Source organism: Brachyhypopomus gauderio, chromosome 1 (assembly GCF_052324685.1).
Source record: "Brachyhypopomus gauderio isolate BG-103 chromosome 1, BGAUD_0.2, whole genome shotgun sequence".
NCBI classification, from domain to species: domain Eukaryota; kingdom Metazoa; phylum Chordata; class Actinopteri; order Gymnotiformes; family Hypopomidae; genus Brachyhypopomus; species Brachyhypopomus gauderio.
The window spans coordinates 21,136,956-21,161,482 of record NC_135211.1 but is presented as its reverse complement, the minus strand read 5'-3'; the positions used below and the strand labels follow the sequence as shown (position 1 = coordinate 21,161,482).

Below are 24,527 nucleotides of genomic sequence, written 5' to 3'. Positions count from 1 at the left end.
ATTTTCAATATACTATTTGACTGTCATGCCTAAATGTTATTTGCAACCCCTTACTTTGATCTCAGATCTAGAAAACGGGAAGCAAAAATGAGTTGGCAGCTTGTGGACACTGAAAAAGAAAGTTAAAAAAGCTTTAGCAGATTGCATGTGAAAGTAAAATTATAATCAAGTAAATTATTAGCCTTAATCAACAAATATAGTTCTTAAACTACATTTTATTCAGCAACAGCTACACCAAAATTCTCTCACCTTGCAGGGTGCTCTACGTAGTACTAGTGCTTGGGGAAGCCTCTTATATAGAATGATTACTGTTTACTAAGCAGAAGTATCAAGCTATGTTTGGTAATAGATTCTTGCCCTGTGTATCCCTAATTGGCAATCATCATGATGTGCTCATGTATCATATCATGTACTGTGAATATAGGTGTTTTATAGTTTGAGCACTGCGGTAACTAATTATATAAACCTTTAAACAGAAGAGTTTTTGTTATTTTGATGTAAACAAAATGGGGCATCCTCTTCGTAGACCAGTATTTTATTAATAAATAAACAATTTGGTTACTTTCAATCAATTTTAAAATACATTTACTGCTTTTGTTTTTGTTTGTTTTTATGTCAATGAAGATTTCAATGTTTCATGTGTGATAGCTTGGTGATTTAATGGGTAAGTCATTTAAAGCACATGTTAGTCTTGTTTGGTCTGCAAACCTTAAGCGATTCTAAAGTCAAAAATAAAAATATTTTTTGAAAGTTCTTTGGTACTTAATACAAACTAAATTTGCACACATAGTGTCATTGGTGTTTTGTTGCATGTACATATTTCATTCAACTTTTTCATTCTATACCCTTTCAATTGAAATATTTATTTGTTATTTTAAGACAAGTCCAGACATTTAAAATCAATCTTAACATTTTCATTTCAATAATGACAAAACGTGCCAGTTCACATTCCTCTTCACATTTATAACTTAAATAATGTAATACATCATTTGTGTGTTACAGCTCTCTCATTAGACACCCACAGTTACAGCATTTGCATTACACTTTTTTACATTTCCTAATCAAATTTATTAATTTACATTTATACAAAGACTAGAATAAACTAACACTACCAAATTAGTTATAGTCTAGCTAAGCCAAATGCAATCAGAGTATCAAATGAAAATGAATCCATTGAGTTATTAATAGGGCCAGATTTTAAAGTGTACTTCAAAATGAAAATTTATATGCCTTTGGCAGATGATGCAGTAAAGCTGAGATGGTAGTGCTTACCATATACTTGATTCATAAATTATATACTGAAATACAATATCACAGCATTTATTCATATTAGGAATCAGTGCAAATATAGAAGCTATCTCTACCTAGGGTTAGCCTAACCCTAACCCTGTCAGACGTCAGCCTATGAAGGCAGTATAAAAGACTTTAGCCAGGTCCCCAAAGAGTTTTCTACATATTTATAAAGGGCAGTCTTTAAAGTAAGTCTCACTGTTTTGTTTCCTTCCCATAATTAATTTGTAGACTTACTTTAGATATTTCAAAAGTGCACTGTTTTTTTACTGGTTGTGACTGGCAATTTTATATTGGTACCTTGGAAACAGCTTTGAAGCAGCTTTTCCAAATGCTTAGTTAATTTTGGCAAATTTAGTCTTGCCTTGTAATGTAGATTTATAATATTGTAATATTGCAATATTGTAGACATATTGCTTTCAAAGTCAAAATTTAAAACATGATATATAAAACCTTTTTATATCTTTATTCTGTTTTTTAACCAGAGATGTTTTATCATTAGATAATTGGAAATCATACAATGAAGATGTGTTCCCAGAGAGTCTGAAAAGGCTTGATGATGGCTCACTGTGTTACAGATGACCATAGCAAACTCCTGTCCTAATGTCTGCATGTTGGAGAAGCTTCTAATGACCATAATATACTCCTTTCCTCATGTCTGCATGTTGGAGAAGCATGTAATGCACTCTGCAGCTATGAGATCCTTGTGCACTCGTCCAGTTTATTTTTAGATACATACAGGTTAATTTCATTAGATCGTGGTGTGATATAGCAGTTCAGATTTCACAGTTCATGTTAGACATGATTGTTTCTGCCTTGGTAAAATGTATGAAACAGTGGAGGTTTATTTTGGTGGACATGCAATCACATGTGAGATACAAGATCATTGTTTGTTGCTGCATTGTCAAGAATTTTTTCTTCATTGATAATGTTTAGAAAGTGAATACAAAATGATATCAACTAGTCTGTGGTTTTGTTTTGGATCTTGTGTTTTAGGAACTGAGGTGAAAATGCAGAAGTTGAGAGGTGTGATTTGTCAAAAAGTTACATGCCAATTCTTGGTTCTCTTCATTGGATTGGTTATCAAGAAACATTGCTGCACAGGTGAGAGCTGGCCTGTTTCTTTGATAAGATAATTTCTGTGATTAATGTATTCATATTCAATTAGATTATATATCTATAGATTATATCTCGATTAAAAGGAATATTAACACTGCTGTGCCTGATGTAATAATGCCCAGTGGTAAGAACAGCAGTTGTTTGCAGACATATTGTACATTATATTGCAACAGGTGGCTTACAGATGGCCATTTAAAGATAGATGTATCTAATAAGTTAACCAGCTATTTAGATGCAAAATAGATGTTTCTAATAAAAGGTTGATGGTGAGTCTATGTTCTGTAATTTCCTTCCTTGAATAACCTAAAATGTGTGTGTCGCGTGTTCAACGTGTGTTTCAATGTGTGTTTCTTGCTTTTTTTGTGTGTTTAAACCCTGCATGTCATGTTCCCTGTTGTTGGTTATTGTTCATACTGTATGTCTGGTATGTTGTACTCATTTCCTTGTCTCTAGTATCATTGTGTTCTAGCTCTGTTCTCTCATTCGTTCATATCTCATATACCTGCTTATGTGCACTTTAGGATTTGTACTATTGGAGGATTTGAATTTGTTGAAACATTCACACACAGAGTTAGAAATTGTATTGATGTTGTGGTACCAAGGGTAGCTAAAATTATTTCTGGTGGAATTATGAGGCCCTGGAGAAACACTCCATCTGTTTTAGAACTTAAAAAAGATTGCAGGCAGGCTGAGAGGTGTTGGCAAAGGTCAAAATTGGAAGTACATTTTGATATTTATAAAACAGCATTACAGAATTACAACAGTGAAGTGAAATCAAAGAAAAACTACTTCTCTTCCTTGATTAATTCAACTAATAATAACTCAGCTGCCATGGTCAGAAGTATAGACTGGCTAGTACATCTCACCTCCTGTGTCTTCCCTGAATTTCAGATGACAAATGTGATGAGTTTGCAGTTTTTCTAAGGACAACATTACTAGTATAAGGCAGAACATAGCAACAAGCAGTAATGGACTATCAACCCTAATATCAGTTACATTATTTCCAAGAAATTGACATGGTAACACTATTTGATTTCATTACTAAAATCCTCTACATAAGAACTGGACCCAACATATTTTATAAGCAGGTTTTGAGTTCATTATCTAACGTACTCTCAGACCGTGTACAGAGAGTTAGAGTTGGCTCACATCTCTCCAGAGCTTTCAGCATTAACACTGGCTCTCCACAGGGCTGTGTGCTGAGCCCACTCCTCCTCTAAACTCTGTACACCTATGACTGTGTCAGCAACCACTCGGACAATGTCACAGTCAAGTTCACTAATGACACCACTCTGGACGGACTGATATCTGATGGCAATGAAATGGCATACAGGGAAGAGGTTCAAAGTCTAGTGGAGTGGTGCTAAGAGTGATGTCATCAACGGCTCCAAGACAAAATAATTGATTGTAGATTTCAGAAGGAGGAAGCCCAACTTGCAGCCAATCTGCATTGATGGACAGTGTGTGGAGAGGGTGTCCAGCTTCAAGTTTCTGGGGGTGTATATGGATGCAGATCTCCAATGGTGTTCTAACACCTCAGCCCAACAGCACCTCTATTTTCTAAGAACCCTTAAGAAGCTGAATCTGGAAAAGAAACTGTTGACTGTCTTCTACCGCTGCTCCATTGAGAGTGTTTTGACGTTATGCACCTCTGCGTGGTTCTCCAGTTGTACCATAGCACACAAAAATGCCATACAGAGGGTCATCAACATGACACAGAAGGATATTGGACCCTCCCTCCCCTCCCTGGAAGACCTCTACAGAACTCTCTATCTCAGGAGGGCTTACACAATTGTCAAGAACAGTACACACCCAGGACATAAGATGTTTGAACCAATCACACACACACCGGCGAGAAGCGGCAGCCAATTGCACACAGCGTACTCTCTACCGGAAGCCACAGCCCCCTGGGTGACTGACTGAGTGGGGTGCAGGAAGTGGCAGAGCACCATCCACCACTGGGCATACAAGCAAACACACACACACACACTACTTTTTATTGAACATAGAGACACAGACACACACTCAGGGAGAATTTGTTGACTGCCAATTTACCTAACCTCCATGTTTTTGAACTGTGGGAGGAAACACACACAAACACAGGGAGAACATGGAAACTCAGATAGGGACTTGAACCCAAGACCCCAGTGCTGAGAGGCATATGTGCTAACCACCAAGCCACCGTGTTGCCCACCATGTTGCCTACTATACAGGGTGCTTACACCCTGTATAGTAGCTCTTAATCTGTTATTTAATTTGTTTATATTTAAAGCTTTTCTATTTGCACAAAGAGGGGAGGGGCTATAAACCAATTTCGCAAATGTACAAGTACAATGTGTAATGACAGTAAAAATTCATTTCATTTCGATGCTCTAACAATTGTTAATCAGTCTCTGCAACTGGGAGAATGTCCTAGTATTCTTTAAACTGCAGTTGTTAAACCACTACTAAAGAACAGTGGTTCTCAATAATTATTGACCTACAGTGGATATAAAGTGTACACCCCCTGTTTAGCCAGGTTTAGTGATTGTCACGTAGGGCTACGCCCCCTCTCATAGCTGTCACTCTGGGTTCCCTCATGTCTGTATTCCCTGCCTGTTTATGCCGCCCTGCTCGTTGTCTCTGATTTCCCATTGTTTGCCACGCCCCTGTTATCATTGTTCGCACCTGGTCCTTGTCTAGTCCTGTGTATAAAAGTCCTTGTATTGCCCTTGTCTGTATCGGTCTTTTTGTCTGATCTTGTTTATCGTGAGTACTGCCGTGTTTGCGCCTTGTGTTACCCGTCATCCGTGTATTTTGCCTGTCCCTCCGTAGTCAGTCTGCCTTGTTGTTTTCTTTGTCCGTGTTCATGCCTGTGTACATTTCATGTCCGGATTGCCAGCCCGTTATGACCCATGCCCGTGACTACAACTCTGCCTTTGGAATTTCCTTTAATAAATCTCGCTCTCCTCAGCGTTTGTGTCCGCCTCCGTGTTCTGTTCCGCGCAGAACGTTACAGTGATATAAAAAAAATTAGACCAAGCCAAATAATTTCAGAGCCTTTTCAACCTATAATGAGAACTATAACCTGTACATCTCAATTAAAAACAAACTAAAATAATGTGGTTGCATAAGTGTGCACACCCTTAAACTAATACATTGTTGAAGCGCCTTTTGATGTTATTTGGTGTAAGAGCCTATCAGTATGGTACACCTTGACTTAGCAATATTTGCCCACTCTTCTTTGCAAAAACACTCTAAATCTGTCAGATTGGGGCATGTCCCATGTACAGCCCTCTTCAGATCACTCCACAGATTTTCAATCAGAATCAGATCTGGGCTCTGGCTGGGCCATTCCAACACTTTAATCTTCTTCTGGTGAAGCCATTCTTTGGTTGATTTGGATGTATGCTTTGGGTCATTGTCATGCTGAAAGATGAACTTCCTCTTCAGCTTCAGCTTTCTAACAGAAACCTGAAGGTTTTGTGCCGATATAGACTGGTATTTGGAACTGTTCATTATTCCCTCCACCTTGACTAAAGCGCCAGTACCAGCTGAAGAGAAACAGCCCCACAGCATGATGCTGCCGCCACCGTGTTTCACTGTGGGCATGGTGTTTTATTGGTAATGTGCAGTGCTTTTTTTTGCACCAACACTGAAAAAATTTGGAGTAGGGTTTACTTAAAAAAATGTAAAACTGCAAGTAAATTTAACAGCATATGTTCAACCAATATTTACTCAATTTACTCATTCTCAGTATATTGAACTACAAAGGTTTCAGCAAATGTTACTTTGCAACACGTTTATTCAATTCGATTTTACTCAGTGTACCTTAGTAGATTTTACTACTACAATGTAGTGCCCCATTCTCTCATGGCTTTTATTATTTACATAATAGTAATAGTAGTAATTTTGAAATTCTTTACCAATGCTTACCTGCCAAATATTTTATTTATTGCAGTATGTTTCTGATACAAAACATGCACAAAAATGTTAAATGCAGTAAAATCAAAAGATTGTACAACATCTACATAGTTAGCATAGCTAACTTCTTCTTCTTCTTCTTTCGGCAATTCCCGTTTAGGGGTCGCCACAGCGGATCAAACTCCTCCATCTGGCCCTGTCCTGAGTGTCCTCCACTGACACACCAGCCACTCTCATATCCTCTACCACTGCATCCATAAACCTCCTCTTAGGTCTACCTCTCCTCCTCTTGCCTGGAAGTTTCATCTTCAAGACCCTTCAAGATTTCCATCTTTATCCTTTATAATCCTAACCTTCTGCACATCCTGCCCATCACGGTTTCTCTGTCTGGCCAATCTGTACAGATCCTTTTCCCCTTTCTTAGTGTCCAACTTCTCATACAGCTTGCTATATGCCTTCTCTTTAGCTTCTGCCACTGCTCTCTTTGCCTTATGACACATCTCCTTCTACCTCTGTCTACTTTCTCCATCTCGCTGAAAATCCCAATTCTTTTAGCCAACTGCTTGCTCCCCTTCCACTTGGTCTCCTGTACACACAGTATATCTATCTTCCTCCTCTCCATCGCATCAGCTAGCTCTCTCCCATTACCTGTCATAGAGCCCACATTCAACATACCAACTCTAACCTCCACTTTCCTGCTCTGTGTCCTCTCCTTCAGCTTCAGAACCCTCTTCCCCCCTCTCCTCCTCCTCCTTTTCCCAACAGTAGTCCAATTTCCGCTAATGCCGGAATATGTTGGATAACAGCACCAGTAGCGGTCGTTGTTAACCCGGGCCTCGACCGATCCGGTATAGAATTTCTATTTTTGATCCGCATCATTTGATTTGCCGCAGTTTTTACACCGGATGCCCTTCCTGACGCAACCCTCCCTATTTATCCGGGCTTGGGACCGGCACTAAAATACACTGGTATGTACACCCTAGTGGCTAGGTTCGTTAGCATAGCTAACTGTTACTGTTACTAACGTGGCAGCAAGACGTTTTCCACATTAATAGTTAGCACGATATTTATTTCTCAGTTTGTGACCATATACCACACAGCACAGTCCTCTTTAACCAGACAACCACTGAACACACAGTGAAAATCTCTGTTGCATTTCATGTGAAAAACGTTTGACTTGGAGCAAAAGCTGATGTCACTGCGCATGCATGGATCCTGCAAGCACCTTTTACTTGCTGTTTTCAGTTTTGCTTCTCACAAAAAGAAAAAAATTACAAAAATGTTGTACATTTTACTTTGGCATTTAGACTAAAATTTACAAAGGTATTTTAAGACAAACAATTACAAAGAAACACCAAGGAGTGCATATAATTTTACATGAAACTCTTAAGTAACTGGACTGTACTAGATAATTTTTGTAGATAGTATGTTGCTGTAGGCCTTTTGGTAGCTTCCCTGACCAATTATATTTTCATCAATTTTGGAGGGATGTCCTTTTCACTGTCACTGTTGTTCTATATTTTCTCCACTTGATGATGACTGTCTTCACTGTGTCCCATGGTACATCTAATACCCTGGACATTCTTTTGGAGATTTACAGGTTATATATATTAAAGGTGGAAAAAGTTCTGAAATGATTTGTCTTGGTCTCATTTGTTTATATCACTAAACCTGGCATTTTAACGGGGTGTGTACACTTTTTATATCCACTGTATATCTAACCTTCGTTTTTTTGGCAGAATCATTGAAAAGGTTATGTCAACCCAATTAAATGAGCATGTTAAAGCAAACAAAATAAATTACACTTTTCAGTCTGGTTTCAGAGCCCTCCACAGCACAGAAACAGCACTAGTTAAGGTAGCAAATGACCTGAGACTGAATACAGATGCAGTCAAAGTCTGATGTTCAGACTTATTTAAATCAAATTAATCTGAAGGCCTAACAGTGTGTTAAGAACTTGGGCATCACTTTTGATAATGATCTCAGCTTTAAATCACACAACTACAGGGGTTGGACAATGAAACTGAAACTGAGAGGTTTCATGACAATTTATGTTTCATGGCTAATTTGGACCAGCCTGGTGGCCAATCTTCATTAATTGCAGACTGCACCAGTAAGGGCGTAAGTGTGAAGGTTCAATTAGCAGGGAAAGAGCACAGTTTTGCTCAAAATATTGCAATGCACACAATATTATGGGTGACATAGCCAGTGGCGGAGCCAAAGGGTGGGCAGGGGTGGCAATTGCCACCCCCAACAGAGCCCTTGCCACCCCTAGTGCAACCCCACTGGAAATGGTCATTTTAAGAGAAAATATGTGATTCCTTTCATTCATCATTTATATATGGACCCCTCTGATAAAGCCTTGGTCACCCTTTGGCCACTCCTTGAAAAAAAGTCTAGCTCCGCCACTGGACATAGCAAAGTTCAAAAGAAACAAATTGTTGGTGCACGTCTTGCTGGCACATCTGTGACCAAGATAGCAAGTCTTTGTGATGTTTCAAGAGCCACGGTATCTAGGGTAATGGCAGCATACCACCAAGAAGGAAGAACCACATTCAACAGAATTAACTGTGGACGCAAGAGGAAGCTGTCTGAAAGTTCGGGTGCTAACCTGGATTGTATCCAAAATGGTGTATTGTTCTCTGATGAGTCCACATTTACTGTTGTCCCCACATCCGGGAGAGTTACGGTGTGGAGAAGCCCCAAAGAAGTGTACCACCCAGCCTGTTGCATGCCCAGAGTGAAGCATGGGGGTGCATCAATGATGGTTTGGGCTGCCATATCATAGCATTCCCTTGGCCAAATACTTGAGGTAGATGAGCGCGTCACTGCCAAGGACTACCAAACCATTCTGGAGGACCGTGTGCATCCAATGGTTCAAACATTGTATCCTGAAGGCGGTGCTGTGTATCATTATGACAATGCATCAATACACACAGCAAGACTGGTGAAAGATTTGTTTGATGAACATGAAAGTGAACATCTCCCATGGCCTGCACTGTCAACAGATCTAAATATTATTGAGCCACTTTGGGGTGTTTTGGAGGAGCAAGAAGAATGGCTTAAATGGAAGATGAATGGCTTAAAATCCCTCTGACCACTGTTCAGGACTTGTATATGTCATTCCCAAGATGAATTGACTGCGAAAGGAGGCCCTACACCATACTAATACATTATTGTGGTCTAAAACCAGGTGTTTCAGTTTCATTGTCCATCCCCGGTCCATGCATTTATCACATCAAGGCTAAATTATTGTAATGCAGTTTAATCTGCTCTCTTAAAGAGCTCTATTTCACACCTACAGCGAGTTCAGAATGCTGCCACAAGGATCCGCAGGAAAAAGAGGGATCATATTACACCTGCACTCCTCTCACTGCACTGGTTACCTGTTTTAGAATATCTTGCTTTTAGCTACTATGGCTCATAGCTCTGGAACTCTCTTCCTGAGGAGATCAGAGACATTTCATCCCTGTACAGTTTCAAGAAGAGCCTCAAAACTTTTCTGTTTAGACCAGCATTTAGTTAAGGAACTTCAATGTTTAATTACTTGATCAAATTATTTTATGTTTTTACTGTCACGTTGTGGGGGGGCCCCCTACCGGTTGCCCCCGGTTACAGCGGCAGCGGTCCTGTTTTTGGTCACGTGATGTTCGTCCCTCAGGTGGGCGGGACCCGTGATCCGTCTCACCTGAGGGTCGTTTGTTCGTCTATATATGTCTTGTCTTTGTACCAGTTGACTGCTGGTTATTATTTCCTACATTTGGAACAATGCACGGGTTTTTGGTTTGCACACTTTCTATTAAACCATCCTCTTTCCCTGAGACTTGGCGTGATCGCTTCCTTTTTGAGTTGCTCACCCTGCCCGTCACAATTACATTTTATGTTTGTTCTTCTTCTGATTATTTTAGTTTTTCCATTTGATTAAATTATCCTACATTATCTGTTTTCTTCTATTGTTTTAATAATTATTTGTCATTTTATTATTTTATTGCCTTAGTTTATTATGTTTTTCTTTTATTTATTCTGTAAAGAACTTTGAGTTGCATGTATGTATGAAAGGTGCTATACAAATAAAGATTATTATTATTATTATTATTATTATCATTATTATGTGTGCTTTAGGATGTGTACTGTAGGATTTGTACTTTTATTTGCATCAGTTACTTTGTTTTATTATCATTAAATCCCTCCCGCACATGCATCAGACCTCTCATTCCATCTCTCTGGCTTTTAAGTCGTTACAGTGTTCTTGTTTGTATCTTATTATGAGTATAAATTAGCCAGTACAAAGTATATATTAGTAGTCTTGCAATCCTTGTTGTTTTATTGTGTTTTATAATGTTTTGCTTTTTGTCTTTGCTGAGTTAGTTTTAATAATAAACAGGTTATCTGTGTGTGTGTGTGTGTACTGATATGAAAAGCTTGCTTGCATCATAAATTAACATGAGACCCCAGTACCAGTGGCTGTTCTAGCGTATTTGTGCTCTTTTAACTACCCTGTTGCTTTTTCTGTGTTTATTGTTCTTATCTTTTCATAAATCAGGGAGAAGTACTACTGTAAAATGGTCTGTTAATCAGCTTTCTGTTATGTTTGGAATTATTGGAAGGTTTGCATTCATGTAACTTTTATGAGCAGTCAAATGTCCTTCCCAATAAATATACCTGGATATTGGTGTTTTACCAAGACAAATGTCACCCCAAAACATAGTAATTGTTTGGCATGTAAACATTTCAACCTTGTGAACCTCAATTTGATCTATAACACTATTGAAATAGTACACAAAGCATATTTGCAGACTTTTTTTATTGAATATTGAATGTATGGAAATTTATCCAGAAATAAATATCACTGACTGCTGGTGTCCTGTGTAGTAATCATCTTTTATTCAGCCATCTCCTTGCCCTAAAATTGACATATACATTAGTGATCATATGAAAGAACAATATTCTGTATTCTATTTTATCTTGGTGGGTTATCGAGCACAGTTCAATTTTTGTCTGTTAAAAACACATATTTGCCTATTATTTATTATTTCCATCTATTATATCTCTATTTTTTGTGTATTTAAAACCTACTATACATTTCTTTGACTAAATGGAATTTACCTTTCCAGCATCTCTGCTCTTGGCTCTGAGCTTGTTGACCTGGGACTCAGCAATGTCAGCACGTTCCTGGGCTTCCTCCATCTCATGCTGCACCTTCCTGTACCTGGACAGGTGAGTGTTGGCCTGCTCCTCCTGGTAAAGAATCAGTCATGACCCCAGTTAGAGCTGGTGATATGGTGTAAGATATTATTGGTATTATCAGGGGGCAATTAAATGTAATGCTGTGCATATACTAAATGCACAGTGCATGTTGTCCAGGGGCAAACGTACAGCTTCCTCAGCCTGTCTCTTGTAGGCCTTCACTTTCAACTGCAGCTTGTCCACAAGATCCTGCAGTCTTGTCACGTTCTTCTTGTCCTCCTCAGTCTACAAAATGTTGTTGCCACTGCTTTAGGTTTTGTTTGTTATAGTAAGTATTCTTAAATTTTTTTACTTGTTGCTAAGTGTATGCAGTACCTGATAGGTCAGCTCCTTTACTCTCCTTTCATATTTGCGGACTCCTTTAACAGCTTCAGCACTGCGTCTCTGCTCAGCCTCAACCTCAGACTCCAACTCACGCACCTATAAAACATTTCAAATTTAAATTGTTGATTAGTAAACAAAACACCATTTGAATCAAATTTGGGGGCTCAAATTTTTTACTAATTAGACTGAATGCAAAATACCCTAGACTCCAGTTTCTGGAGCTGCTTCTTTCCACCCTTCATGGCAAGACTCTCAGCCTCATCCAGGCGGTGCTGCAGATCTTTGACCGTGACTTCAAGGTTCTTCTTCATCCTCTCCAGATGAGCACTGGTGTCCTGCTCTTTCTTCAACTCCTCTGCCATCATAGCGGCCTAGTGTATGAGCCATGTCATGGGTTTATTTCCTAAATAATTGTAAACCTCACTGGTACAAAATCCGAAGAGATATGTACTCACATCAGTAATAGCTTTCTTGGCCTTCTCCTCAGCATTTCTTGCCTCCTGGACTGTGTCATCCACCTCACCTTGGATCTGCACCAGGTCAGCTTCAAGCTTCTTTTTGGTGTTTATTAGACTGGTATTCTATTGACAGGCAAAACAAAAAAGCCATTATAACTGGTTACCAGCTACCTTCAAAGGAGCTCCAGTGTTTCAAGCTGAAATAACCAACCTGAGAGTGCAGCAGTGCCACACGCTCACTGGCATCAACCAGCTCCTGTTCAGCCACTTTGCGTCCTCTCTCTGTCTGTTCCAGCCCAGATCTCAGCTCCTCAATCTCTGCCAGCATCAGATTATTCCTGCGCTCCACTATGGCAACCTGTTCCTTCATGTCCTCTTGTCCTCTGACAGCCTCATCAAGGTGGAGTTGGGCATCCTGATGTTGAAAGGGATTAGGGCTGTAATTATGACCCAATAATGACTCACGCTACATTCACTGGACAACCCCTCAATACAACAAAGTCCTACCTTGAGCTGTCCCTGGACGTTCCTGAGCTGTTTCTGGGCCTCAGCAGCCTGGCGATTGGCATGGCTCAGCTGAATCTCCATCTCATTCAGGTCTCCCTCCATCTTCTTCTTGATTCTGAGGGCATCGTTCCTGCTCCTAACCTCAGAGTCCAGAGTGCTCTGCATGGACTCAATCACCCTCTGGCTGTTCCTCTTGATCTGTTCAATCTCCTCATCCTTCTCAGCGAGTTTCCTGTCAATCTCACTCTTAACTTGATTGAGCTCAAGCTGGACACGAAGAATTTTTGACTCTTCATGTTCAAGTGTACCCTGAAGAATGGTGTCAACTGTTAAATCACTTATTAAACTCCAAGTTACATTTATAACATGGTAAAGTTATGTAGTTTTACCTCAGCTTCTTCAAGAGCAGTTTGGATTTCAGATTTCTCAGTCTCCACTGTCTTCTTTGCCTTCTCTAGCTCATGGATGGTTTTTCCAGTCTCCCCAATTTGTTCAGTCAGGTCAGAAATTTCCTCTGAGGGTGAGATAAAAATGCATTTTTATGTTACTCATTTCATGCTTTACTGTAGTATCAGTTATTCAAACAGTGCTTATCTCTGAGTAACATACGTTGCAGATTCTTGTTCTCTCTTTTCAGGGTCTCCAGATGGTCTAGAGCTTCCTCATATGAGTTCTTCATCTTAAAGAGCTCAGTGCTGAGAGAGCGAGCCTCTTTCTGAGCTCCTTCCAGTTCAGCCTGGCCTTCCTCATACTTCTGCTTCCACTCTGCCAAGACCTGAAATGTAGAGGGAACATCAGATGATGTTGTTTCATATTCAAGCTTAATATGATAACTCATGGTTTCATATTTCATAGACCATTTTCAATGGCAGATATTTGACCTTATCAAAGTTCCTCTGTTTTTTGTCCAGGTTGGCAGCTAATGCATTGGCTCTCTCAACATCAATCATGAGGTCCTCCACTTCACCCTGTAGTCTCTGCTTGGTTTTCTCCAGAGAGGCACATTTAGAGTTCACTGCTTCAATGGATTCCTCTGCATCTTGGAGACGCTGGGCGAGTTTTTTCCTATGGAAATTTTGATGATGTTATGTCATACTTTTCTAAAAAGGCTTGATCATTAGGTCAGTTTTGCTGACTCTGTAGTGTAGTTTACTGTGAATTAAATTCAATTACTTGGCCTCCTCAAGCTCCTCAGTACGTTGGATGGCATCGGTCTCATATTTAGATCTCCACTGAGCCACCTCACTGTTGGCCTTGGACATTCCACGCTGGAGTTCAGCTTTAGCCTCCTGCTCTTCCTCAAACTGCTCTCTGAGCAGGTCACAGTCATGACGGGCTGATTGGACAGCATGAGCCAGGGCGTTCTTGGCCTAGAATTGAGTTTTCACACTTTCACATGCTGAAATTTTTATTTATTTTTTAATGGATTGCTGCTTGAGTATAAAACACATTTATGTCAGTTGTATCAAATAAATTTTAAACTTTACCTTAACTTCCTCCTCTATTTGTCTCTTGACCTCCTCAATTTGTTGTGTAAATGCTTGTTTTCCCCTGGTCAACTGGGAAATGAGTGCTTCCTTCTCCTCCATCTGACGGCTAAATTCACCTTGAAGACATTTTTAGACAGTAGGTTACAAAAGCCAAGCAAATTTTGTTATTTGACCTATTTAGTTGTTTGTCTCTAGTTACCATTCTCAGTCTGAAGTCGTGCTCTTTGTGCACTGATGTCATTTAGTTGACGGACATGTTCATCATTTTTAGCTTTGATTTCACTCAGCTGGTCTTCAAGGGTACGACACATCTTCTCTAGATTTGCCTAGGAATATATACATACATAATGAAATACAGACTTTAAAACTTGTATGATAAATAATGTTGGTGAACACGTAGACCAGAAAAAATGTTTTATGTATAGTGTGTATAGGTGAATAGGCATACTTATTTTATAAACAAATTCTATGTTCATCTTAATGTGAAATAAACACACCTTTGATTTCGCAACAGCCTCCATGTTGCTGGACAGGTCATCAATCTCCATTTTGTATTCACTCTTCTCCTTCTCCAGCTTCTGTTTGACCCTCTGAAGGTTGTCGATCTGCTCTCCAAGCTCAGCAACACTGTCAGCTTGTTTCTTGCGGAGGGCAGCAGCTGTAGCTTCATGCTGCAGAGTGGACTCTTCCAGATCACGACGCAGCTTCTGGAACTCTGCCTCACGCTTCTTGTTCATCTCAATCTGAGCAGCAGTAGCACCACCAGCTTCCTCAAGCCTCTCACTGATCTCCTCAAGTTCTCTGGAGAGATCAGCTCTCTGCTTCTCAACTTTAGCACGAGCTGCACGCTCAGCCTCAATTTCCTCCTCCAGCTCCTCAATGCGAGCCTAGAGGATATGATTTTACATTTTAGAGATTTCTTTATTGCTGGATTATTTTTAATGAAATTCCATTATTTTGTATTGATGAATCACCTGGAGTTCTTTAATCTTCTTCTGAAGCTGGGCACCCATTGTCTGTTCATCCTCTATTTTGCTTAACAACTGGCTTATTTCAAAGTCCTTCCTGTGATATTATGACAGTATGTGCAACAATTAGATGTTTTTATTTTAAAACATGCAAAGTGATTAGATTTGGTGCCAGTTGTAATGTGAGGTGATTTGTACTTTTTGATCTTCTCATCAGACTGCTGCTTGTCATTCTCCAGATCCATTATGGACTCCTGGGCCAGTTTCAGGTCACCCTCAAGCTTCCTCTTTGCTCTCTCAAGGTCCATGCGAAGTTTCTTCTCTTGTTCCAGTGAGCCTTCAAGCTACATTTTATGGGAACCAGTGCAATTAGGATCATCATACCAGGTATTTTGCTGGAATTTTCCAATATCATGAACATATACCGCAGACTTTTAAAATTCTTACATCATCCACTTGTTGTTCAAGCTTGGTCTTGGCTTTGGTCAGAGTGTTGACTTTGTCTTCCTCTGCTTGGAGATCATCAAGGGTCTGCTGGTGTGATTCTTGAAGGGCTTTCTTCTCCTTAGTGAGCTTGGCAATGCTTTCATCTTGGGAGGTCATCTCCTCAGTCAAGTTCTTCACCTGTGGAAAAGCATTTCAACACATTCTTTGTCTGTGTAAAAGGGACAAAATACATAAGTAATCACATAGTATGATGTACATACCTTGTTCTCAGTGGCATGTTTCTCCTTCTCCACTTTAGCCAAGGTGAGCTCCAGATCATCAATGTCCTTCTTCAGCTCAGAACATTCATCCTCCAGTTTCCTCTTTTTGGCAGTCAGCTCAGCATTCATCTCCTCCTCATCCTCCAGCCTCTCATTTGTCTCTTTGAGTTTGGCCTCAAGCTGGATCTTGCTCTTGATCAGCCCCTCACATCTTTCTTCAGCATCAGAGAGGTTCTCAGTTTCCTGTTTATGTAAATTGTTTTGTTATGGTAATTTTTTGCAAAGTCTGTAGACATTTAAAATAATATAACCCTTTATTAGTTCCACACTGATTCACAGACAATTTAAGCTTACAGATGCCACTTGCAGTTGCAGGTCATTTTTCTCCTGCAGAAGAGAAACCATCTTCTCCTCAAGCTCTTTCTTCTTGGCCAGTGCCTTTGCCAGATCCTCCTTCATCTTCTCAAAGTTCTCCTTCATGGCAGCCATTTCTTTCTCGGTTTCTGCACTCTTCAGTAGAGGCTTGATCTTGAAGTACAGCTTCATCCATGGCCAGTGTTTTACATTCATGAATGAGCGGATGTTGTATTGGATAGAGTAGATGGACTCTCTAGAATTTGAGATGACTCAGATCAGTTCACTAACTCATGTTTTCTCATTTTTCTGTGAAGTTTCAGAAATAATTATATCTGTTGGGTTTATTCATGTAAATATACCTTCTCTCCATCATCTTCACAAACTCTCTCCTCATGAGGAAGCCACGGCACAGAGCTTGAGTCATGGTCACTAGAGATGCTAGCTTCTCATCTCGCATCTCCTCAAGGGTACCCAGCAGACCCGCTTTGAAGAACACCTACCAAAATACATTTTACAACAATAAATTTCAGACATGTTTTTGTGTACTAAAACATTATTGCATAGCCTTTATTTATTATTATATACCTTACATTAAGGAAGAAAACACTTCAATTAATTTATTTATATTTGTGCCTTAGGGTTAGTTTGCATTCTGAGAAGGTAATTCTGACACAGACGCCTCAGTGTTGTCATTGTTATTGCTTTTGTTCCCGTATGCTTTGTATATTATGTTGTGATTTTCTTTTGAGATTAAAATGATGTTTACATTTATTAATATTTCATAATTTGGCAGACACCTTTATCCAAATTAGATAAACTAGGGCAAACAATCAATATATTATTAGTGTGCCACAAATTTTATTTTTTACAAGCATTAAGATGTGTAGATGTAGATGTACTATAACTAAGGTGCTGTACAGGATGACTGAAACAAACACAAAACCCACTGACCTTATTTATATGTGGTCATTTTGTGGATCTTAAGTATTAGGATTCTATCCAGACAGGGATTATCCACATTAAAAATGTAATGCAACTGCACCCAAAATGCATTTAAAACATATATTATCCGATTGCTCAGTCCACTTTAGGACGTGATCTAGGATGCTTTTAATGCAGGATTTTTACAAATAGGTTAAACACATTGGTTTTCGGAGCTGTGTTTAATGACCATAACTGTTCTTCCATCAATTCTATTGATGTTACCATTAGGGAAGTACGTCAAAATAAAACTGGCAGTGTGTGTGTGTGTGTGTGTGTGTGTGTGTGTGTGTGTGTGTGTGTGTGTGTGTGTGTGTGTGTGTGTGTGTGTGTGTGTGTGTGTGTGTGTGTGTGTGTGTGTGTGTATGTACATGTAAACAATACATGTAAATGAGGTTTTGGTGTACCTTGGTGTGTCCAAACTTGTACTGGGTGTGGTCCACATCAATGGAGCCCAAGAGTTTCTCTGAAGCTTTCTTATTGTCAATGAACTGTCCCTCTGGGATGACACTGGCATTCAAGACTTTGTACCTGTTTTTAAATTTACTTTAATTTATTAACTGTATATTAACTTTATCATATCAGTGTTATAGCTGATTTGAAAACTAAAAGTGATAACATATTTTCATAACTTTTAAATCATCACATGTAATACCATGTAATAATAATAATGACCTTTGCTTGAAGTCACCATAGAGGATTCTGCTGGGGAATCCCTTTCTGCAGATTCTGATACCCTCCAGCACACCATTACACCTCAGCTGGTGGATTACCAGGAAGTTCTCCATCAGACCTACAATGGTCAATACATTGTTGTATTTAGTGTGTGGCAAAATGAAGTAAACATTTTTGTTTATATTAAAAAGTACGTTAAAATTTCTGAAAATAACAAGATCACACACCTGGAGTCTTGGACTCGTTTGGAATCAAGCAACGCACAAAATGAGGGTGCGTGCTCCTCAAGTTGGTCATCAGTTTGCCCAGGTTCTCCTGTGGAGTTTGACATTATTTGTATTAGACATGTTGTACTGTCTATATTCTTACAATTTTTGTTTACAATATTATATATATATATATATATATATATATATATATATATATATATATATATATATATATATATATATATATATATATATATATATTTATATATATCAGTGGCGAATGCTCTAAGACTGCAAGGGAAGCTCAGCTTCACCTAAAACCTAAAATGTCAAAAAAATAAGTGATCAAACATATACTGTTGTGTGTACATGTCATTGACGAAATGTGCGCTACAACGCGCTCAACTTTTGTTCAGAATCAGCTTTTTATCACTGGTAACAACGCGGCTTTCCTCTCACTCAGTCCCGCAGCTTCACAGCGCTTGTGTGGACGCTGAGCGTCTACAGCAGGGGTGCCCACAGTTTTCAGCTTGCGAGCTACTTATAAGATGACCAAGTCAGAAAGATCTACCGGGGTGGCGGCGAACGTAATTTGTTGAGCGGGGGGGGGGGGGGGGGGGGGGGGGGGGGGGGTGGCGAACGTAATTTGTTGAGCGGGGGGGGGGGGGGGGGGGGGGTGGCGAACGTAATTTGTTGAGTAGATTGCAAATTGGCTACCGTGAATGTCAGTCAAAATACAACCGTCAGTGCAAATGTGCGATTCATCTACTACTATTTTCTGTGACGCGATCTACGCACATTCCTTCGCGATCGACCGACACTTCCTTCGCGATCGACCGGTCGATCGCGATCGACGTAATGAGCACCCCTGGTCTACAGAGTTCAATAGCGAAGCAAAGAGTTGCAGCGAAACAAGACGAGTCATTGGATAAATGCTGGGCTTTGTCCCGCCCATCGGACGCTCAGCGTCTCTGGAGGTCTATGGGGCAGTGGGCCGGCCTCGGCTGGCCCGAACGCTCAGCTTCTGCATGATGATTGGATGATCTATCTGAGGCCGAATCCCTTTTTGATTGACAGCGAAATGAGCGAATCAGTGATCTTTTGGTATAAACCTCCGCGGGAGCATTTAATTTTAATTTTTTTTTCATTCTGTTCTGAGTTCCGTTGTTTTTGTTGTAGCTGCTTGTGTTTGGAGACTGACGTCTATCACTCTTTCTGACTTCTATCGCAGTTTCTGTCCAGCGGGTGCTGCTGAAAAGGAATGGAGGGTAGAATTTACGTATAAATAAACCGACACATTTTATGATGTAGGCCGAAATTGAGCTTCCCCTCCTTGAAAGACCAGCATCCGCCACTGATATTATATATATAGCCATATTTAAACTTAATTTAATCACTTTGTTTTTTTTTACGATTAACTGGCTTAAGAAGTTCTTCTTGTATACATGTTATGGTTCAAAATAAAATTGCTCTTACCCTGAACAGAGCAGACACAGTCTGGAATGAACCACCCTTCTTCTTACCACCCTTCTTAGCACCACCTTCAGCTGTTAAAATTAATGTATGTTATACATTAGTCTTACTTCAAAATACTTATTTCAGCTCAGAAACTTTGTATCATTATTACAGATCTGTTACTACTGTTACTACTGTCTGTTACTACTACTAAGTAGTCTGTTACTAATTGCAAAAAAAAAGTTTATCTTACCCTCAGCAGATGCATGGCTTGCATACAGGAAGGACAGAAGTTTGTTTGCTGCCTTCTGATAAAGCCCCACAACAGACTCATTCAGGGGGTCCTTGTTCTTGTCCAGCCAGCCAGCAATGTTGTAGTCCACAGTGCCAGCATAGTGCACCAGGGAGAAGTGGGCCTCAGCTTTGCCTTTGGCTGGTCTTGGCTTTTGGAAAGCATTGCATTTGCCAAGATGCTGGTCATGTAGCTTGTTCTTAAAGGATGTGTCTGTAGCCTTGGGGAACATGCACTCCTCTTCAAGGATGGAGAAGATGCCCATTGGCTGTTGATGACAGATTTTCATATTCAACACTGATGGAGCAATTTATTTATTAGTGGTGACAGTTTGTATTAACAAATATTGTTATTAATGTAATAACCTATTGAGCCTTACCTTCTCAATAAGCTCAATGCAGGCAGCCAGGTCCATACCAAAATCAATGAACTCCCATTCAATTCCTTCTTTCTTGTACTCCTCTTGTTCCAGCACAAACATGTGGTGGTTGAAGAACTGTTGCAGTTTCTCATTTGTGAAGTTAATGCAGAGCTGCTCCAGACTGTTGAACTGTTTAATTAAATTAAATATGAACTCTCAGTTAATTACTGCTGAGTACTGAATTATGTTATATTTGTGTAAAGCAAACAGTGTAGACTCGCCAAATATTTACATCAAAGATCTCAAATCCAGCGATGTCCAACACACCAATGAAGAACTGCCTTTGCTGCTTTGTGTCCAACATCTCATTGATTCGGATGACCATCCACAAGAACATTTTCTCATAGATAGACTTGCAAAGAGCGCTGACAGAATTATTGACCTGGAAAATTCAAACATAGACTATTGATCTGCTGTGGGTTATTAAAACCTAATTTATCTCCTCTGCTGGCAAATATTACATTACCTGTGGTACAGTTTGGCCTTTGGTCACAAACTCATTTCCAACCTTCACTCTGGGGTAGCACAAAGCTTTTAACATGTCAGCTGAGTTCAGGCCCAGGAGGTAGGCGATTTTATCAGCCACTGGAAAAAATGATAGTGATATTCATTAAACCAATATGTTACTTCTAATGGAATTGAACAAATCTGGTAATGTGTTGTGATATTTACCCTCAGTGCCATCAGGCTCAGCCTGCTCCTCTCTCTGCTTCTGCTTGAACTTCATGTTCCCATGGTGCATCACAGCACCAGTCAACTTGTAGATGCCCATTTTCTCTTCAGCAGTGAAGCCCAAAATGTCAATAGCAGTCTGTGTGGTGAAAACAATGAAAAAACAAATCAAAATATGATATGTTTGTGATAGGAGCATACAGGTTTACACAGATTATTCTTACATCTGTAGCAATGAACTCTTCTATGTCATTGATGCTCTTGACTGTGATTTCACCCTGGCTGATCATAGGGTAGTCATAAGGGTTGGTGGTGATGAGCAGTGCCTCTGTGTGGACGTGCAAAATTAGATATAAGTGTTAGTGTCAATAATGCAACAAAATAATAGCCAATAATGCAACAAAATTGATAGCGAATAGGAATTAGTAGTTCATACCAAGCAGCTCTGGTTTGTGTCCAGTCATGAGCTGGTAGAAGATGTGGTAGCTCCTCTCAGCAGACAGCTGGAAAGTGACTCTTGACTTCTCCAGTAGATCTGTTCATATATTTGTATTAGTTTTTCTTTATCAATGTGTTTCATGGAGAAACCCTATATCTTCACAACTGTGCTATTGAAAAGATTGTGCATGTATGTAATATGTTGTTTAATCATGTTATCTAAAATTTGATGTTTATTTCTTGTCCCTTCATAACGGTATAAATGGATGCACTCATTATGACTGAAACTTACATGTTTCAATATCAGCTGATGCCAGCTTTCCAGTTTGTCCAAAATGAATTCTGATGAATTTACCCTGGAAATTCAAAAAAATGTTTTGTAGTTGTATATATTTTTAATGCTGCCTCTTTTTTGTTTTTAATTACACTCCATTAGAATTTTGGACACTGGTGTAATGTACTTACAAAACGAGAGGAGTTGTCATTTCTCACAGTTTTGGCATTACCATAAGCTTCCAGCAGGGGGTTGGCTGCTACAATTTGGTCCTCCAGCGACCCCTAGAGACACAAGCAGGAATTTATAAAAGGCCTCTGAGCAGGACTTAATTCTTCATACATACTTAATTCTTCAATACCAGGTCAGTTACCTGCATTTTGCCAGCAACAGGTTCTGCCTTCTTTGCTCCACTAGTCATGCCAACCATCGCAAAGTACTGGATGACACGTTTGGTGTTCACAGTCTTTCCTGCACCAGATTCTCCACTGGAGATAGAATGAGTAGACATGGGTCTGTACTTCAGAATGCACACTGAGGCTTGAAAGAAATCTCAGCCATCATTAAGTCTTATTTTACAACAGGTAGTTTCAACCCAATCATTTGCACAAGAGACACTCCATGAGCACTGATACAGAGCATAAAAACTTGTCTATGAGCTATAAGTAATAACAGATATTTGAGCTATACGTGTATCACGCTGCTTTACAAATGCATTCTATTCATTTTAATCTAATTTTATTCTTTAATCTTAGATTAAAACTTTGCTGTTAACTCACTGGAATCACACATGCGACCAGTGCAACTGGCAACAGACTCTTATTTCACAGGTTGCACAATGTATGGAAATATACAGACCAAATTACTGTGGTACTGTAGACTTACTCAAAGTAGCAAGGCAGTGAGCAGTGTCTTTGTGTAGTGCTTGGATTGTCTAGTCCCAGCACAGTTGCAAACTGATTTGTTTCATCAGTGCCAAATACATTATAAAATAAGCAAACAAATTGTAATACATGGTATTACTGTTCACTTATAAACGGCTCTAGTAGAGCTATTGTATAACAGCAGTTTCACTGGAGGTCATGTCGTTATGTTGAACAGTGTGACTTATCTTCAAACATGAGGCTGTATACATTATATGAAGTTTACATATATTTGAGAGCTGATATTAACTTTCATGTTAATATCATTTTCAGGTTACATCAACTTCACCTTCATAAGTTGGTGAATCAGCATAAATATAAAGTTTACTATAGTAAACGTTTAACATAAAGTTTGCACATAAAGGTGCTTGCATTGTTGGGGATTACAATTATTCAATGCAAAGCTAAAACAGAACATTTTAGGTCTTACATGTTAAAGAATGTTAAATTCTTGTGTTGACTGAGCTTGAAAGTAAATAATTAGCAGCAAATTTTCACAGTACTGGGTTTACTTACGTGATCAGGACCGACTGGTTTTCACGATCTGAAGGAACAGTTAGAATTTTATCAATGTGGATTATCATCAATAAACTTACAAAAATACTTATAAATACTTTTTGTACAGAGTCGGTTTCTTTCTTTTTTGAAACATTGTTTTGTTAAGTATTTAAATTATCTGAGTAGTTTTTAAATTGTTAATCTGATATTAAACCCATATGTCACATGTTAAAACATATACCAAATATCCTACCAGTGAGCATGAACTGATATGCATTATCAGAGATGGAGAAGATGTGGGGCGGGGCTTCAATCCTCTTTTTGCCTCTGTATCCAGACACGACGATTGCGTCATATACTGGGAGCCACTTGTAGGGGTTCACAGTGACGCAGAACAACCCTGAGTAGGTCTACAGGAGAGTCCAGAGAAATGATCCTACTGTCATGACAATATATTCACGTTCATTTTCCAAAATCTTATGTCTTTGTTAAGCTTACGTAGATCATCCATGCTGCGTAACGCTCTTTGAGATTATACAGCACACAAGGTTCATTGAGGTGGGTCATCATGGCCATGTCTTCAATTTTGTCAAATTTGGGAGGGTTCATGGGAAAGACTTCATCCTCCTTCACTGTGATGGTCTGTGAAAGGATAACATTAAAGGTCTACATAACAGTAACTTCTTCTGAAATTACTAGCCCTGTTGTCCCTGTATGAGTTTCTGCACATGACTGCATATCATGTCTGAAATTATGCAGATTAATTATTTGGTGCATTGCATATTAATTCCTAACAGAATATAACATTTTCTATTTAAATTTTTTAATATTTTCACTTACTTTGCCACACAGTGTGTCAACAGTGGCTTTGCCTCCCTCTTTACTCTTTAGTGTACCCTTGAGGTACATCTCCTTAGGCTCACACACAAACACTGCTGTTTTGGCATCAAAAGGTTTGTTCTGGGCCTCAATCCTCTCCTTCTCTGTCTTGCGGAGGTAAATGGCCGCTGGCCCAAAACACTCCATCTCTGCATCCCCCATGGTGGTGTTTTACTGTAGAGTCAAACATGTACACACTTTATACATTTCACCCTGGATGACAGTTATTTATTTTCCCTCATGCATTCTATATCTTGTACTGGGTTAGTCATGTCTGGATTACTGTGCTTTTCACTGGATCCTTTGACTAGGTAGTTTTAAAGTGAGAATAATTTTTTTTGATGACTGTAAAACAATTTTCATAAATGTGATGTGATTTGTAAAAACCTTACCTTAGTTGCTCCCAAGTCTGGAAACTGGTTAGAAAGGTTGTGAATACT

At 39.3% G+C, this 24,527-nt stretch overlaps 2 protein-coding genes and 1 long non-coding RNA gene across 3 annotated transcripts in view; 1 reads left to right on the top strand and 2 right to left on the bottom strand.

Moving 5' to 3' along the window:
* The window catches only part of LOC143512169 (myosin heavy chain, fast skeletal muscle-like), an 11,841-nt gene extending 11,719 nt beyond the window's left edge, over positions 1 to 122 (bottom strand). The window contains exon 1 of the mRNA XM_077002162.1: positions 55 to 122. The gene's annotated coding sequence lies outside the window, so the exon portion shown is untranslated. The remainder of the gene's footprint in view (positions 1 to 54) is intronic.
* LOC143512234 (uncharacterized) overlaps positions 1 to 11,386 on the top strand; it is a 22,876-nt gene extending 11,490 nt beyond the window's left edge. The window contains exons 2-3 of the long non-coding RNA XR_013130397.1: positions 2,287 to 2,394; positions 6,473 to 11,386. This is a non-coding gene — a long non-coding RNA (uncharacterized LOC143512234). The remainder of the gene's footprint in view (positions 1 to 2,286; positions 2,395 to 6,472) is intronic.
* LOC143512114 (myosin heavy chain, fast skeletal muscle-like) lies at positions 11,098 to 24,527 on the bottom strand. Its single transcript, XM_077002048.1, has 40 exons — positions 24,480 to 24,527; positions 24,049 to 24,261; positions 23,707 to 23,850; positions 23,462 to 23,618; positions 23,227 to 23,254; positions 22,161 to 22,275; positions 21,979 to 22,071; positions 21,806 to 21,869; positions 21,512 to 21,610; positions 21,300 to 21,403; positions 21,076 to 21,214; positions 20,870 to 20,988; positions 20,636 to 20,785; positions 20,362 to 20,532; positions 19,944 to 20,250; positions 19,712 to 19,782; positions 18,254 to 18,341; positions 18,027 to 18,144; positions 17,759 to 17,882; positions 16,730 to 16,866; positions 16,368 to 16,623; positions 16,014 to 16,256; positions 15,754 to 15,930; positions 15,505 to 15,650; positions 15,313 to 15,403; positions 14,836 to 15,225; positions 14,538 to 14,664; positions 14,336 to 14,454; positions 14,022 to 14,218; positions 13,730 to 13,913; positions 13,458 to 13,623; positions 13,238 to 13,362; positions 12,849 to 13,157; positions 12,553 to 12,756; positions 12,339 to 12,464; positions 12,084 to 12,254; positions 11,875 to 11,979; positions 11,689 to 11,784; positions 11,419 to 11,550; positions 11,098 to 11,215 (listed from the first exon to the last, which is right to left on the bottom strand). Exons 2-40 carry the CDS (start codon positions 24,247 to 24,249, stop codon positions 11,195 to 11,197), a joined length of 5,814 nt encoding a protein of 1,937 aa, XP_076858163.1. The 5' UTR covers positions 24,250 to 24,261; positions 24,480 to 24,527; the 3' UTR covers positions 11,098 to 11,194.

Bases quoted from the DNA above. Each gene is read 5' to 3' on its own strand.
- LOC143512114 (XM_077002048.1), bottom strand. From the start codon at position 24,249: ATGGGGGATGCAGAGATGGAGTGTTTTGGGCCAGCGGCCATTTACCTC. The intron at 22,276-23,226 runs GTAAGTAAACCC...TTCTATCTCCAG, and splicing joins AACCAGTCGGTCCTGATCAC to TGGAGAATCTGGTGCAGGAA. The intron at 20,989-21,075 runs GTAAATATCACA...CATTTTTTCCAG, and splicing joins TGAGCCTGATGGCACTGAGG to TGGCTGATAAAATCGCCTAC.